Source organism: Raphanus sativus, chromosome 9 (assembly GCF_000801105.2).
Source record: "Raphanus sativus cultivar WK10039 chromosome 9, ASM80110v3, whole genome shotgun sequence".
Lineage (NCBI taxonomy): Eukaryota > Viridiplantae > Streptophyta > Magnoliopsida > Brassicales > Brassicaceae > Raphanus > Raphanus sativus.
Window position 1 is genome coordinate 8,409,517 of NC_079519.1, and position 16,087 is coordinate 8,425,603.

General features: G+C 34.9%; 3 protein-coding genes and 1 long non-coding RNA gene across 6 annotated transcripts; 3 read left to right on the plus strand and 1 right to left on the minus strand.

Annotated features, from left to right (window-relative positions):
- On the plus strand, window positions 1–4,631 carry LOC108828644 (FHA domain-containing protein PS1). The gene is made up of 6 exons (XM_018602390.2): window positions 1–368; window positions 462–637; window positions 759–3,215; window positions 3,293–3,428; window positions 3,742–4,106; window positions 4,186–4,631. Exons 1-6 carry the CDS (start codon window positions 56–58, stop codon window positions 4,435–4,437), a joined length of 3,699 nt encoding a protein of 1,232 aa, XP_018457892.1. The 5' UTR covers window positions 1–55; the 3' UTR covers window positions 4,438–4,631.
- A 788-nt stretch (window positions 4,632–5,419) lies between these two features.
- LOC108823600 (probable long-chain-alcohol O-fatty-acyltransferase 3) lies at window positions 5,420–9,707 on the plus strand. 3 transcript variants are annotated; one of them, XM_018596840.2, is made up of 4 exons: window positions 5,440–5,539; window positions 6,827–6,947; window positions 7,948–8,079; window positions 8,179–9,707. In XM_018596840.2, the coding sequence occupies exon 4, from the start codon at window positions 8,628–8,630 to the stop codon at window positions 9,645–9,647; it is 1,020 nt and encodes a 339-aa protein (XP_018452342.1). In that variant the 5' UTR covers window positions 5,440–5,539; window positions 6,827–6,947; window positions 7,948–8,079; window positions 8,179–8,627; the 3' UTR covers window positions 9,648–9,707. The 3 variants fall into 3 exon arrangements, with proteins under 3 accessions (XP_018452341.1, XP_018452342.1, XP_056851346.1); XM_056995366.1 differs by having other exon boundaries at window positions 7,948–9,707; XM_018596839.2 differs by lacking the exon at window positions 6,827–6,947 and having other exon boundaries at window positions 5,420–5,539; window positions 7,948–9,707.
- LOC108823599 (probable long-chain-alcohol O-fatty-acyltransferase 1) lies at window positions 5,510–6,697 on the plus strand. The gene has a single exon (XM_018596838.2). It carries the CDS (start codon window positions 5,510–5,512, stop codon window positions 6,542–6,544), a length of 1,035 nt encoding a protein of 344 aa, XP_018452340.1. The 3' UTR covers window positions 6,545–6,697.
- Window positions 9,708–12,479: 2,772 nt separating the features above from the next.
- LOC130500373 (uncharacterized) lies at window positions 12,480–13,010 on the minus strand. The gene is made up of 2 exons (XR_008938991.1): window positions 12,794–13,010; window positions 12,480–12,717 (listed from the first exon to the last, which is right to left on the minus strand). It is a non-coding gene; the product is annotated as an uncharacterized LOC130500373 (long non-coding RNA).
- Between the last annotated feature and the right edge of the window lie 3,077 nt (window positions 13,011–16,087).

The following is a 16,087-nucleotide window of genomic DNA, read 5'->3' on the forward strand; positions in this document are numbered from 1 at the left end:
TTCGATAAATCTCTCTCTCTCTCTCTCTCTCTATCTGGCTCTTAGGGTTTTATCGATGAAGGAGGTCAAAGAAGAGAAGGCGATGGAGAACCAACGAGTCCGGGAGAAGATGATCCCCGTCTTCACTGTGCTAAAAAACAGCGCGATTCTCAAAAACATATTCGTCGTCAACAGATCCGATTCCTCTTCGCCGGAGAGAAACGGTAACGCTGTTTCCGATGACGACGACGAGGTGGAGGAGATTCTGCTCGTCGGTCGTCATCCAGACTGCGATATTCTTCTAACGCATCCTAGCATCAGCAGATTCCACCTGCAGATCCGCTCTCTCCCCTCTCGTCAGAAACTCTTCGTCACGGATCTCTCCTCTGGTACCAAAACCATTTCTTCGATTTCTAAATTTATTCGATTAGGTTCTCGGTGTATGCGTTTCTGGTTGTTGATTTGGATTTGTTTCGATTTAGTTCATGGGACGTGGGTTGCGGATCAGAAAGTTGAGGCAGATGCTTGTGTTGAGGTGAAAGAAGGTGATGTTATTAGGATTGGTGGTTCAACTAGGATCTATAGGCTTCATTGGATTCCACTGAGTCGTGCCTATGATACTGACAATCCATTTGTTTCACCCATGGTTGCACATCAGGTTCGTTCGACCTCTTTTGCTAGTTACTTAACTGCTCTGAAACTGTATTTTTTTTTCTTATCTTGCTTGCCTCTCATGTTACTTTCTTTGCCTGGATGTGTAATCTTTGCTTTTGTTGCAGTCACTAACGCAGTCAGGTGATGATGGAGATGGAGGAAGTGGTTCATCAGTAGTCCCTAGTGAGGATGAGGATACAACAAGGGAAGTTTTGTTGCCAGTTGCACCTCCAAGTGTTTCGTCACTACCTAGAGATTCTGTCAATACAGAAAAGCTACAATCCAGTGAAGATTTGCAGATTTCATCAAAGTGGGAGTTGGATGTTGAAGATGCTGCAGCAGAAATGCCAGTTACTAGCTGTGATAGCTACCCGGAGGCCTTGGCTTGTTCTGAACCTGAAGTTTCTGCAGAGGCTGATAAATTGGGTGTCAGAGGAGACGGTGGTCTGCTTCTGGATGTGATGTCAGAGATGATTGAGTCACTAGTTGCTAATGCGGAGGATGATCCATATCTAGCTGCAGAGGAGACTTCTTCGCTTCCACTCCCACGAGATTCTACTGAGACAGAGGATCTACAGCTCACAGATGTTTTCCAGGCTTCACCAGAATTGGACGTCAATATTATAGAAGCCAACACAGAAAATTCAAGTAGCTGCAGCTCCCTAAAAATGCCAGTTACCAGCTGTGATAGCTACCCGGAGGCCCTGGCTTGTTCTGAACCTGAAGTTCCTGCAGAGGCTGATGAACTGGGTGTCAGAGGAGACGGTGGTCTGCTTCTGGATGTGATGTCAGAGATGATTGAGTCACCAGTCGCTAATGGGGAGGATGATCCATATCTAGCTGCAGAGGAGACTTCATCGCTTCCACTCCCACGAGATTCCACTGACACAGAAGATCTACAGCTCACAGGTGTTGTCCAGGCTTCACCAGAGTTGACCGTAGATATTATTGAAGCCAACACAGAAAATTCAAGTCGCTGCAGCTCCCTAAAAAAGGCACAGATTGATGGTGTCTTTAAAGACTCAGGTTGTGCTTCTTTTGAATTGGCTGCAGAGGCTGAGACTTTGAGCCTTTGTCAAGAAGTCTGTGGAGAAAATGAGTGTGACACCAAGCAAGTAATGGAAGTATATGCTGAACCACTAACCGAGGCTGAAAATCAGATTCACGTACACAATGGAGAAATTGAGGTATCTCCCAGTTCCTCTTCTCAATCTGACCGAGTTTTAACTGAAGATGGTATAAGCGATGATGCACTGTCTCAGATGAATAGCTCTAGGAGCGGTAAAGCTGCTTCTGTTCCATTACTTGAAGCCTCAGGTTGTTCTGCATTTGAACTGGCTGCAGAGGTTGTGATTATGAGCCCTCGTCAAGAAGTCAGCGAAGAAATAGGTTTTGTGACAGAGAAAATACAGGAAGCATCTTCCGAACCACTAGCTAAAGCTGACATTCAGAGCAACGAAGAGGATGAAGTTACTGAGGTCTTTAGGCCAGTGCCAGTTATTGAAGTATCTTCCTCTCCTCAGATTGAGCCAAAGTTAATAAGAGATGCCCGAGACCACTTAGACTCTGAAGTAGCTATAGAGACCGACAGTCAGAACCTACACAAAAATGGCAACAGAGAGACCAGGATCAGTTCAAGTGAAGTCAGTACAGTACCTGATTGTTTGTTCGCTGGCAAGACAGGAGATATCCAAAGTCTATGGTCGAGTTGGCAGATACTTCCCGAGAGTGAACTCGTCGATCTATCTGACATCTTGAGTGAAGTGAACCTTGCAGGAGATCAGAACAAAATATCAGCGACGAGCAGAGAGACTGAACAAATAGATGATGATGGGAGAAGCTCGTGCCATTCGGAGGAACAAAAACAGAGTGGTACACAAAGTTTCTTGTTAACACAAAATCAGGAATCCAAAACAGAAATTTCATTTGGCTCTGGGACATCTGAAGACTCTTACGGCCTAATTAGCGAAATAGAGGGAAAAGGAAATACCGATAAGGAGGATACAAAACTGACTGAAAAACTGCCTTCTGATTATACTGAAAGTCAAGAAAACCAGAGCCCCCAAACACTAGCTGTACTGTCTGAGATGGATAGCTCAAGAAGCTCCGCGAGAAGATTGAGCACAAGCAACATTTGGTCTAGGAGGGGGAAAGCTGCTTCTGTTCTTCACGTCCGGACCGAGAAGAGTGAAGGAAAGCAAAAACAGATGGGGAAACCAAAATCCCAGTTGCAGAGAAAACAGGCTTTAAGTGATAAGCCTAGTTATCTGAAACTAGAACCAGAGATCTTTACTCCTGACAAGGAGAATCTGACCCCAAACTCTCATATGCTTAAACGCTTGCGAGAAGTTGGTGAGATTAAGGATACTAAAGGTTCCTCGGTCAAACAGAAACAAGATGTTCACTGCATGAGCAGCAAGTCAAAGGTAGCGCATGAGCCCGTGGCACAAAAAAAGAAAACTGAAAGAGCACCTTTTCAACATCTGCTTGACAAATCTTCGTCCCAGAGCCTATCATACACCGAGGCTTCTTCTACTGCAGCAGCACGAAACAACATTTCAGGGGGCGTTCGTTTTTCTTCTGTAAGTCATTGTCATTTTGATCGTCTTTGATGCTTTGTGTAGTCCTTATCCTAACCATAAGTCCCCTGTATTTTTAGAACCTTTCTGATGGTAAGAACAAGATGAAGTGGACCATTGTGTTGGACACTTCTTCCCTCCTCAACAAGGAATCTAGGAAGCCATTGCACCTACTACAAGGTCTCAAGGGGACACATATTGTCGTACCAAGAACAGGTAAAAACCTTAAACCCTCTGTCTTTTCATACACTGATAATAATTTCTGTCTTCACTTAGCGCCTAAATACATAAAACCATTTACATTTCTAAACGACAAGTCTGCATATGCATATGGCAAATGAAACGAATATACATATCTAGAAGAGTTGTCTCCGTGATAACGTTAGTTCTAGTAGTCTTAGGATAAAACCAACATGCCTGACTCTGAATTTTTTGATCATTCAAATTTATATTTCTCATATGAATCAGTGACTTCTTGACAATATTTTTACTATTAGAAACATAGCTAACTTTCCGTGTAATTGTTCAGTGTTAAGGGAACTAAATGAGATGAAGCGCGCTCGCTGTCTGCTGTTTAGTAGAACAGCTGAGATGGCTTCCTCGGCTCTGGATTGGATTGAAGAGTGTAAAGTTAGTACCAAATGGTGGATTCAACTCCAAAACCCATCAGAGGAAACTAGAGCAACTGCACCAACACCACCGGTCACTTCTCAGTCAAATGGAGATTCATTTCCGTTTTCACTTGACTGCAATAGTTATGCACCGGAGATCGATTCTCCTACATCAGAAGATCAAGTTCTCGAATGTGCACTTCTTCACAGAAACCGTAACATAGATGCCCAACTCGTTGTTCTTAGCAACGATGTAACTCTCAAGATCAAAGCCATGGCAAAGGTGATTTTACTAATCTATATTAAGTATTTTTATAACAAAGCAATTCTGTGTATTAATAATGCTTTGGTTTTCGATTCAGGGTGTAATGTGCGAGACGGCTCATGAGTTCTACGAGAGTCTGAAGAATCCGTTCTCGGAGAGGTTTATGTGGCCAGAGAGTTTGCCGAGAGGAAGGACTTGGAGTCACGCAGACGACACTGTGTTGAGAGAAAGGTACGACAACCGAAAGCTAACGTTCAATGGAGGAAGAAGAGGAGAGAGTGGTGCAACAGCAGCAAAAGGCTTGAAGCTCATACTGCTCTATAACTCTCACTATGGCCACAGTCGTTGATGCATCTCTCTTTCTCTTTTTCGTTCTCAAATTTCCTGGAAGCCAAATCATTTCAACTCTATTACACATGGGATTTTTTTTTTTTTTTTAGAATAATGACATTTTCATATCATAGTGACCTTTTGTTGTTGTGGAATTACATTTGTCTTCCAGCTATGGCTATTTTTATACCGACGAAAATTAGAATGCTTAAATATTAGACCATATAGTTTGGGAATGTGCTTTGAAAAATAATTTTACACATTTACTGCTTTTTTCATAAAACGACTATTTTATTCTTAAAGTTCGGATAGCGGAATTAAAAATAGTGGTGTGGATAGATCATAACCCACTATTTTCAGTTCATATATTTACATTTTACAATATAGTAACTACATATTAATAATTTTGATAATTACTTAAAAAAAGATAACATAATTTATTGGAATTTTGGTAGTTAAGCAGAAAATTAAATGAATTTTGGATGTTAAAAGAATTATTATTGGGATCCATTTAACAAGAAAAAAATTAAAACATTAAAATAGTTGATTATAATAAAAAAAATTGTATCCAAATAAAATAAGAATAGTGTCTATTTATATATCATAGATTCGTGAATTTTAATATAATTTTTGTTCTTCTTAAAAAAAATTTACTATATAATAATGAATTTGAATTATTGGATGAAAATAAAAATAAATAAAAATCTGCATAACCAATGAAAATACTGCATTGACTTGACCAATATTTCTACCCAACCAATTTTCTCCACTTGGTTATGCTGGGCCACAAATTGTTTTTATTAACGTGTTAAAACTTTATAATCCACCTAGATAAACTACAGTATTTCAACAATCTCATTGTGAGATATCCAATGGTTGAAACTTGAAACCAAGTATTAACATTCCCATCTTGGGTGGTTTAACTCTGTCTTTGGCGTGTGGGCCTTTCGGCTCTTTACTAATAATATTATAGAAAAGGAAAGCTACCAAACGTATTTAAACTTTATGTCATATCTTGTGGTGATACTTCAATCATGGATCACGTCCAAATCCGATGGTTTCACAGAATTAGCAGAGGACAGATCTAAGAAATGGAAGAAGAGTTGAGAAACTTAAGCAAGGTATGGATCTATGCCTTCATCTCCATCTCTTACTGTTATTTCATATCATCTAAAATCTCCAAAGGTGTTCTTCGTCTCCTCTCCATTATTCCAGTATGCATTCTGTTTCTTGTTCTTCCTCTGTTCCTCTATTCTTTGCACTTTAGCGGCAGTTCAACTCTTTTCCTCTCATGGCTCGCAAATTTCAATCTTCTTCTCTTCGCTTTTGATCAAGGACCTTTGTGTCCACTTCCCTCAAATCTGTGCCGTTTCTTCTGCTTTGCTTGTTTCCCCATCAAAGTCAGACAAAAACAATCTCCAAATGAGATCAAAAATCGTAAAAATGATCCTATGCCTAGGTGGGTTTTGGCTGTCAAGGTTTTGGTCTTTGGCGTCTTGTTACATGTCTATGAATACAAGGACGTTTTGCCTCGGTTTGTTGTTTTGGCTCTATATTGTCTCCATATTTACCTTGAGGCGGAACTTGTTTTGGTGTTTGTCGGAGCAGTTGTATCTACTCTTCTCGGCTGTGACATTGAGCCGGTTTTCAACGAGCCCTACCTAGCCACATCTCTACAAGACTTCTGGAGCCGCAGATGGAACCTCATGGTTTCAGCTGTCCTACGCTCAGCCGTCCACATTCCAGTTAAGCGTCTTTTCGCACGCTTTTTCAGTCCAAACACAGCTGTTTTGGTCGGGGTCATGGCCTCGTTCCTTGTCTCTGGACTGATGCATGAGCTGATCTACTTCTATGCAATACGTTTGCCTCCAACTTGGGAGGTAACTTGTTTCTTTGTGTTGCACGGTGTTGCCACTACTACAGAGATAGTGGTGAAGAGAACACTGCGGTGGAGACCACCTCACCGGGCTGTTTCGGGTCTCATGGTTATGGGGTTTGTGAGCGTGACAGGTGTTTGGCTCTTCCTCCCTCAACTGCTCAGAAATAATGTTCATGAGAGAGCGACTAGTGAATGTTTGCTGGTTATTGAATTCGCAAAACACAAGTTTTTCATTTCTTCTTCATGATCCCTTTTTTGTTTTATATAGCTACAAATACTAATAGCAAAGCAACCAAACTTAAAAATTGTATTCAATGTGTGAAAATGTACTTGGATGTGTGAGACAGATTGTGTAGTTCACTTCTTACAAGATTTTTAACACGTTTGCTTGATTTGATAATTTGCGGATTCTTTAGATTTGAGCTTTCTCAATTCAATATTATATTGTGTGCTTGGTGAAAAAGATAAAAGCCATGGACAGTACTTTAGTGGATTTAATGGATTCATTTGGATGTTTCATGTGATGCAGTAAAGTAGTTCAATGTCCAAGTGAGAAACATTTGTTAACATGAGATCAAATTCAACCAAGCGCAACCAATCTAACAATATGGTTTGCAGAAGTTAAAGAAACCTTATGAAGTCAAGAACACGTGCGTAAACCTCCAAGGGTTACCTAGTATTGTTTCTCGAAATAGTTATCTAACAAATTAAATAAATATTTTAAAGTACGGACGATTGTCTATCAAAATCCTTGATTTCAACAAAACCCTCAAATTCTTAAAATCCTGAAAACCTTCTCAAACCCAATGTTTTGAAAACCGACCCGGACACTGAACCGGACGATTTACCGGGCCACTGGATCACTGGATCGACCGCGGATGAACCGCGGGTGAACCGTGAATTAATAAATGAATTAATTTGTTATATAATAATATATTAGATTATTAGCTAATAAAATAAAAAATAAAAGTATAGAAACTAAAGTTATTACTTTCTAAATATCTTTAAAACATAAAATAATAGTTTGGATATGTATATATTTTATGTTTAATAAACATTTAGAATACTTAACTTAACTTTTTAAATTTTTATTTTTATTTGATATACAAAATATCAAAAATAGTTTAGACTATTTAAAAAAAATGTAACTAGTTAAGAATTATGACATCTAAAAATCAAGAATAAAATTCATAAATATTTGTGTCTAATGTAAATAATAAATTAAATTTCAAATCCAAAATAAACTAAAAGTAAAACAAATTGTGATAAATTGTAAGTGAACCAGCAGAGGTAAGGAGACGAAGAGGAAAAAGAAGACGGCAATAAAAACCTAAAATTTTAGTTGCAAGCTTAGAATATAAAACATAATTAAAATATATAATTAACAACTAAAAAAAATTATCTATTGGTTCAACCGGTGGTTCAACCGGTGGTTCAATCGGTACCGGCTTTTGGGTTTTAGTGAGTTTTAGCGGGTTTTTAAATTTTGGGTTTTTAACAAAACCCAACCCGGATTTATTTTGGCTCATCGGATTTACCGGTTCAACCGCGGGTCCGGGTCGGATTTTAAAACACTGCTCAAACCCCTAGTTCAATAAATTTGAGTTACCTGCAGCTTCTCTCATTCACCTGGTGTTTAATGTATCACAGTTGAAAGTTTTGGCGGGAAACGTTCATACTAGTCAGCATCTTTCGACTGTGATTACTGACGTGTTGACTAGGACACCGGACAAGATCTTGGCTAGTAAGATGGTGAAGAGGCAAAACAGAACTGCGATTCAGGTATTGGTGAAGTGGGTAAATCAAGGTGAAAAAGAAGTTACGTCAGAGTTTCTAATTTTCAACTTTACATCTTTACAACTTTCGAATTTTGTGGTTAAGTTTGTTTTTGGAGGGGAGAATTTGCTTATAATAAATGGATGGACACGTGTAGTCAAAGCTGTGAAGGATGTTAGTACATGTTAGTAGTCGAAGATGACACATGTCAGGTTGTTAGTACATGTTAGCTAGCAGTTGAGAAGTTTGTTGTGAAGAAACAGTGGTGGGAATAAAAGGAAGAAGAGAGGATCATTTTTTAGTCATTCAGAAAGTGTGTGTATTGTTTCTTCTTGATCTTTCTATGTATAGGTTTGGGTTTATCCTTTCAAAGTTTTAGAGTTGTTTCTTCCTGTAAATTCTTGGTTTTGGTAAGGTTGATTTTTGTATTCTACATTGGATCGAGTGATACAATCTATATTTAAATGATTATCTAAAACATTTAATAACCAAACCAGAATTTAAGTCAAAGCCTCGGAGATCGGAAAAAAAAAACAAAAAGAAGATCTAGAGAGATGGAACAAGAACTCGAGAACTTCATCAAGGTTTGGTTTTCTGCAATCATCTCTGTATCTTATTGTTACCACTTATCATCCAGAATCAAACCTGGTGCTTTACGATTAATCTCTGTTCTTCCTGTTTGTACTCTGTTTCTTCTCATTCCTCTGTTTTTCTCCTCTGTTCACTTCTCTGGAGCCTCAGCCTTTTTCTTCACATGGCTCGCCAATTTCAAGCTCATCCTCTTTTCCTTCGACAAAGGTCCTCTTTACCCACTTCCCCAAACTCTCTCCAGGTTCATCTTCTTCACTTGCTTCCCCATCAAGCCTCAGCAAAACCCTAAATCTCAAAACCAGATCCCCAAATGGGTTTTCTCCATTAAAGTTTTCATCTTTGGTTCGTTGTTACATACGTATGATTACAAACAACACTTGTCTCCCACTATGCTATTGGTTCTATATTCTCTGCATATATATTTGGAGCTTGAGATTCTCTTAATGCTCGTCAAAGTTTGGGTTTTTATCTTTCTTGGATGCGATCTAGAGCCACAGTCCAATGAACCATACTTAGCAACATCTCTACAAGATTTCTGGGGTCGCCGGTGGAACCTCATGGTCCCGGCGATCCTCCGGCCAGCTGTCTACAACCCGGTGCAGCGAATAGCCGAGCGTAAAGTGAGCTCTGATCATGCTAGGTTTTTGGCGGTTTTGGCGACGTTCTTGGTCTCCGGTGCGGTTCACGAGCTGATTTTCTATTATATTAACCGTGAGATGCCTACAGGAGAAATCACTTGGTTCTTTGTGTTACATGGAGTTTGCACGGCTGCCGAAGTAGTGGTGAAGAAAAGGACGTTTGTGGGGCGGTGGAAGATGAGTCCAATGGTTTCACGACTACTTACGGTAGGGTTTGTTGTTTTGACAAGTGGTTGGTTGTTTTTCCCTCCTCTTGTAAGGGGTGGCATGTTTGTGAGACTCCCTAACGAAGCCTCGTTGTTTATTGATTCTGTCAAGCATAAATTCTTTACGTTCGAGTCATAATTCGTGGATGTATGTGTGATTACTTTGTCATAAATTATATTACTTTGTCGAATTTCATAATACACTAATTGTGATTCGTGGTTTTAGTTCTGTTGATAACCTAATAATGTAGACGTCCTGTCCTGGAAACGTCTCTGGTCTTAAAATATATAATTGATGAAATTTATGGTCAGAACATGGAATCTTATGTTTAAAACGGGCAAAATATCATTCTAAATTGAAGGATTGAGCATCTGATAACAGATATGTTACTCTTATTCTAGTAGAACATCTAGTCCACAAAAGGGCATATGGTTCGTCACAACAGCCATAGCCTCTTTTAATACCATATCAGTTTCTCTTTGCACCATATCTGAGGAATGGTCTCAACGAGATGTTTGGTCATCGAGGATACTATGACCTCGATAAAAGGGTTGGCCCTGAAGAGTACCGGCAGCAGTATTTGTAAATTCAAAAAGATTGAGACGCACAATGAAAAATACTTGTGAAGCAAGTCAGTGAAGAAGACTTGATCAGTGAATGTTTTGTGTTAGCGAAGGGGTGGGCATTTCGGTTTAGTTTCGGGTTCGGTTTGGGTTCGGTTTGGTTTGGGTAATTTGGGTTTTATAAAACTCAAACCAATTAAAACCAAAGTAGCTTTGGTTTGGGTTCGGTTTGGGTTTAATTAAGTTCGGTTCAGTTCGGTTTGGTTTAGATTTAGTTCGGTTTACATTATTATGGTCTAGTTTGGTTCGGTGTAGTTCGGGTTGGTTATAAAATATGAAGGCATCAGTTTTATACTTTTATTAAAAAATAATCAACTCATAAACGATAGAGTGATAATATAAAAACTTATGCAACATGATTTTATATATAATAGTATTATTTGAATCGTATTTATAATTTTTTTTAAAGATATGGAAGTTACGAAAAAATGAAAAATGAAACTTTAACTAAAATTTATAAAATGTTAATACATATATATATATATATATATATATATATCATATATATTTTACTATATATATATTGGATTATCGGTTTGGTTCGGTTTGGTTCGGTTTAAATCCAAACCAAACCAAACCGTTCGAGTTGAGTAAAACATGAACCAATTGGGTTATATAAAGAGCACGGTTCGGTTTGGTTCGGTTTAATTTCGGTTTGGTTGGTTCGGTTCGGTTCGGTTTGGGTTTTTTGCCCACCCCTATAGCGAGGTAATAATTTTGTTCAGGTATATATCAAGAGACCAAAGCATGATCCTGATTTGAAACTTCGTATCGTATTTGAAGTTTTTTTTAGTCCTCATTCAATTTGATATTTAAATGGCATAAGAATATCAATATGCCCCAAAAATCATTATTTTATAATGGTAACACATAAACCAATGGGTTTATAAAATGCACATGTATATTTGTGTGTTTGTAAATTACATTTAAAATATAATATTATTTTATAATATAGATGTTTGATAAAAAAAATTATTTATAATATTATATTTAAAATTTTATAACTTGATGCAATTTGATGTAATTTTATAATTCATATATTAACTTCTTTCGTTTTAGTTAAAATGAAATAACATACTAATTAAAAGTTTAATTTTTTAAAAATGAAATAATACTATGAACTATTATTAATTTTATGATATTTTTTCACAAAAAATTTATGTTTGACTAAACTAAATAAGGTAATACTATATAAATATTGTTTTATATAATATATATTTCAGTTTGTTTTTTTTTAACCACAAAGAAAAATAAAAATAATTCTGTTATAGCCACTAATAAGATAATATCGGTTTAATTAAAATAATTAACGGTCAAGATTATGAAATATCGATCTGATTAGATAAGTTTTGGAATTGTAATTAAATACTTTAATTTGATTTTAAATGTTGTAGCAGAATCTGTAAAAAAATATATAAAAATGAAGTATTTAATTTATTCTAAATGCAGTCGTTAAATCTGTAAATAAAAGAAAATCTAAAAGTATGAATAAAATAAATTATCAAAAGTTTCTCCAGTTTTTTAATAATATAGATTAATTTTAAATGTTGTGACATAATCTGTAAAAAAAATAGAAAAATGAAATATTTACTTTATTCTAAATGCAGTATTTAATTTATTCTAAATGCAGTGGCTAAATATATAAATAAAAAAAATATAAATCTGTAAATAAAATAAAGTACCAAAACGTACTTCAGTTTTAATGATATAGATTCAATCAAATATATTTTCTTAGAATTAAATAAATAAAATTTTCTGTTTATCAATTTTTATTAGCATTTTTTAGGAACTGTTTTATTAAATATCAGTTTAGGAGTATGCACACAAATTTTTTTAAAAAATTGAAGTCATATCTAATATTCAAAATTTACCATGATTTGGTATTGCTCTCATGACTTGCATCATATAATTAACTAGGGTTTAGACGTTATATTTGTTCGAGGTTCTGAATGGAAAATAGTGTAAATGCATGTTTTTTGTTATTATTTTGTTTGAAGTAAATTGTTTGTTAGGAAAAATCAGAGTGCAGACCTTGAATTTGCGTAAATGCATTTTTGGCCACCTGCTGATGAGTTTGAATGGTAAAATACTAATCGAAGTGGTGCGGAATTCTTTTTGTTCAGTACAAATTGTTTATGATAAAACATAAACAAACTTTTAAAAATCAACGAAGATGGTTAACATATAACGTGCAAAATAAACAAAGTACATATTTTGTGGTTGAATCTTTAACGGAATTTGATAACGGGAGGCAATACATATGGGATTATTACTTTTCCCAAAAAAGTAAGTTCAGAATAATTTAAACTCTATTTTAGATTAACTTGGTAGACGTATTTTACCAAAAAAAAAAGCAACTTGGTAGAAGTATTATAAACTCCGCTTGGTCTTTAAAAAGTTAGTAAATAAAAACATAACTTTCTATCTCTGAGTAATGTAGTGGACAAATTTCTCCATTCTTAAGAATTAATAACAATTCTTGCATAGATGTTGGACTTTTGGGAGGTCGCAACTTCGTGGTGGTTTGAGTCTTGCCATGTTGTTTAGATACATGTCCTCCAGAGCAATACATGTCCTTTTGTTAGCTCGAACTCAAGTTAATATAATGAAGTGAGTTACAGGATCATGGTTTAGATCTTTGATGATTTGGTGGGTTACTACCTCGCTCTGAGTCAGCAACATAGACGTTGTCATCTTGAACAGGAAGGATAGTGTCTTGGGTGTATTGTATGTCTTGCTGGGATGCCTTGCAACTTGCGTGGATTATTATTCGTTGCTGACGGGCAAGTCTCCCATTAGATTCTGAGAATATTAATTATAAAGTAAGAGCCAAAACAGTAAGATATAACTTGTTAAATAAGCCTCAGTAGTAGGCAGTGTTTTGAAACCCGACCTGAACCCGCGGTTGAATCGGTAAACCCGGTGACCCAAAATAAATCTGAGTTGGGTTTTGTCAAAATCCCCAAAATTTAAAAACCCGCTAAAACCCACTAAAACCTGAAACCCGGTACCGGTTGAACCGCCGGTTAAACCAATAGATAACTTTTTTAGTTGTTAATTATATTTTTAAATTCTATTTTATATTCTAAATTTGCATATTTATATAAGTCTCTTTTTGTGTTTATATAAGTCTCTCTTTTCTATCGAATGACATGTTTTTAACTAAATATGTTTTGTCCTGTCGTGATCGTGAATGAAAGACACTGATTTTATTCTAATTTTTTATGCAATAACCATATTGTTTTGTCGTTAAGTTAAGTTAAGTATTTATGAATTTTATTCTTGATTTTTTTAGATATTGTAACTCAAATGAAAATAAAAATATAAAAAGTTAAGTTAAATATTCTAAATGTTTATTAAACATAAAATATGTACATATCCAAACTATTATTTTATATTTTAAAGAGAAAGTATTAATTTTAGTTTCTATATTTTTATTTTTATTTTATTAACTAATATATTATTATATAATAAAATTCATTCATTTATTAACCTGCGGTTCACCCGTAGTCGACTCAATGATCCGGTAAGTCGTCTGGTTCAGTGTCCGGGTCGTTTTTCATGATGGGCTTAGTATCGTGTGAGATAGAGAATCTAAAAGCATGAGTCTTATCTGAAGGAAGATGACGATATATACAAAACAAATACGCCAGGATAATTTGATTGGGAAGCATAATTGAGGTCAGTTACTCCGGCAGGAAGTGGAGAGGATGATGTTAATGCAGATCGCATGCTTTCCGGAATCCACCGTAACTTGAAGCCTCAATTAGGTTTTCTCATATGGGTTTATGTGTTAAGTTAAAGTTTGGGCCAAACGTTAATTGTAAATGAGACTCAAAAACATATCGTAAAACACTATAAAAACACGATGACGTGTCACGAATTCCCCCTACTTACTTGATGTCGTGGCCGCTTGAGCATCCAGATTATTCAACTTTATATATACAGATTATCTAACTAACTATAATTCACTTAATTAATATAAAAAATTTATGTAACAAAAAAATTAATAGGTTAATATTAAAAACTGAAGATATCATCTCATAACACAAAATCGCTAAAAAGTTAAATATTAGAAAACCAGGAATTGAATGTCTATGCATATACTATATACCACATCCCTTTCTTATTAATATCTATCTTATTAAAATAGAAACATTACAACTTATTCTACGTGGATTTTAAAGTTGGACCTTATGTAATTAATGTTATATTAATCTACTTATGATTAGACATGTCTTTTTATAAATAATTAATATCAACCATTACCATAGATTTTCACTTCTTACCTTATTATTATATCCATTACGCATGTTTCCTTATATTGCATATATTTTACTATAAGCTAGATACATCCACTAGCATATTATACTATAAGATAGATTATTAATAATACATCTACTAACATATAATACTATACGACAGATTACTAATAATATAATACATTATATGTATTCATTAACTTGCATCTATCAATATTAACAATACTATGAAGAGGTGAGGGGAAAACGGCCATTTCATACCCAACATATCGCGATATGTTCAATTCATACCCGACTTATATGACCGTGCCAAAATATACCTGAACTTATATGGCTGTGCCAAAACATACTCAACTTATATTTTTTTGGTAAAATCATACACCAGTCGACACATCAGCTGCCATGTCATCTATTTTTACTCGCGTGGATGCAACGTCAGTTAATTTTGCTAACAAATATGCCATGTATAAAATTAACAAAAATAATTAATTAATTAAATTCTAATCTTATATAAGAGATTTCGATCATATCAAAAATCGTCCTTATAAGAGTTATATATGTATTTTAATGATTTAAATCCAATGCAAGTGTTGCAGACGTGTTATTCTTGATTAATCATAGTTGTGTTAATATAAATTTTTAAATGTAAATCATATATCCATGATTAATAAAGCGTAAAAATGAATCATGTTACGCTTTATTAATCATGGGTATGTTATTTATATTTAATCTAATTTTTTAACTGTAAATAACATACCCATGATTAAAAACCGGAAAAATAAATGATATTACGCTTTATTAATCAAGCGTAAAAATAAATCATGTACGCTTTATTAATCATGGGTATGTTATTTACATTTAAAAAATGTAGAATAACACAATCATGATTAATCAAGAGTAACACGTCTGCAATACTAGCATCGGATTTGAATCATTACAATACATTATATATTGTACATATATAACTTATATAAGATTTTTGATGTGATCGCAATCTCTTATATCAGATTAAAATTTAATTAATTAATTAATTTTTGTTAATTTTACTAAATAATAAAAAAATATAAAATTTTACATTTTCTAAAAATTATTTTTATAACAAAATTATTTAGTTTGAAAAAAAATTATATACATGGCATCTTCGTCAGCAAAATTATCTGACGTTGCATCCACGCGAACAAAAGTAGATGACATGTCACCTGATGTGGTGAGTGGTGTATGATCTTGCAAAAAAATTATAAGTTGGGTATGTTTTGGCACGATCATATAACTTCATGTATGTTTTGACACAACCATATAAGTCGGGTATGAATTGAACATATCACGATATGTTGGGTATGAAATAACCGTTTTCCCACTATGAAGACGACTAACTCTATACTTTGAACCTATAAACTATGATATACTAATTTATAACAAAAATGATATTACTGTTACAAATTAATTTTTATAAAAATTATTTATAGCAGCAATTTGTTATATAAAATAAATTTAATCAAGACCCAAATCTTTTTTTTTGTTCAGAAAAAAAAGAAACCTACGAATATATACCATTAAGTTAGCCAAAAATCTTCCGAATAAATAGTAAATTTCACCAACCCAAAAATGAATTAAAAATATAACAAAAGATACTATGTTTGAAATTTAGCTCACTAGGTCGGGTATAAATCTGTTCATTTCAGGTATAAGTTCT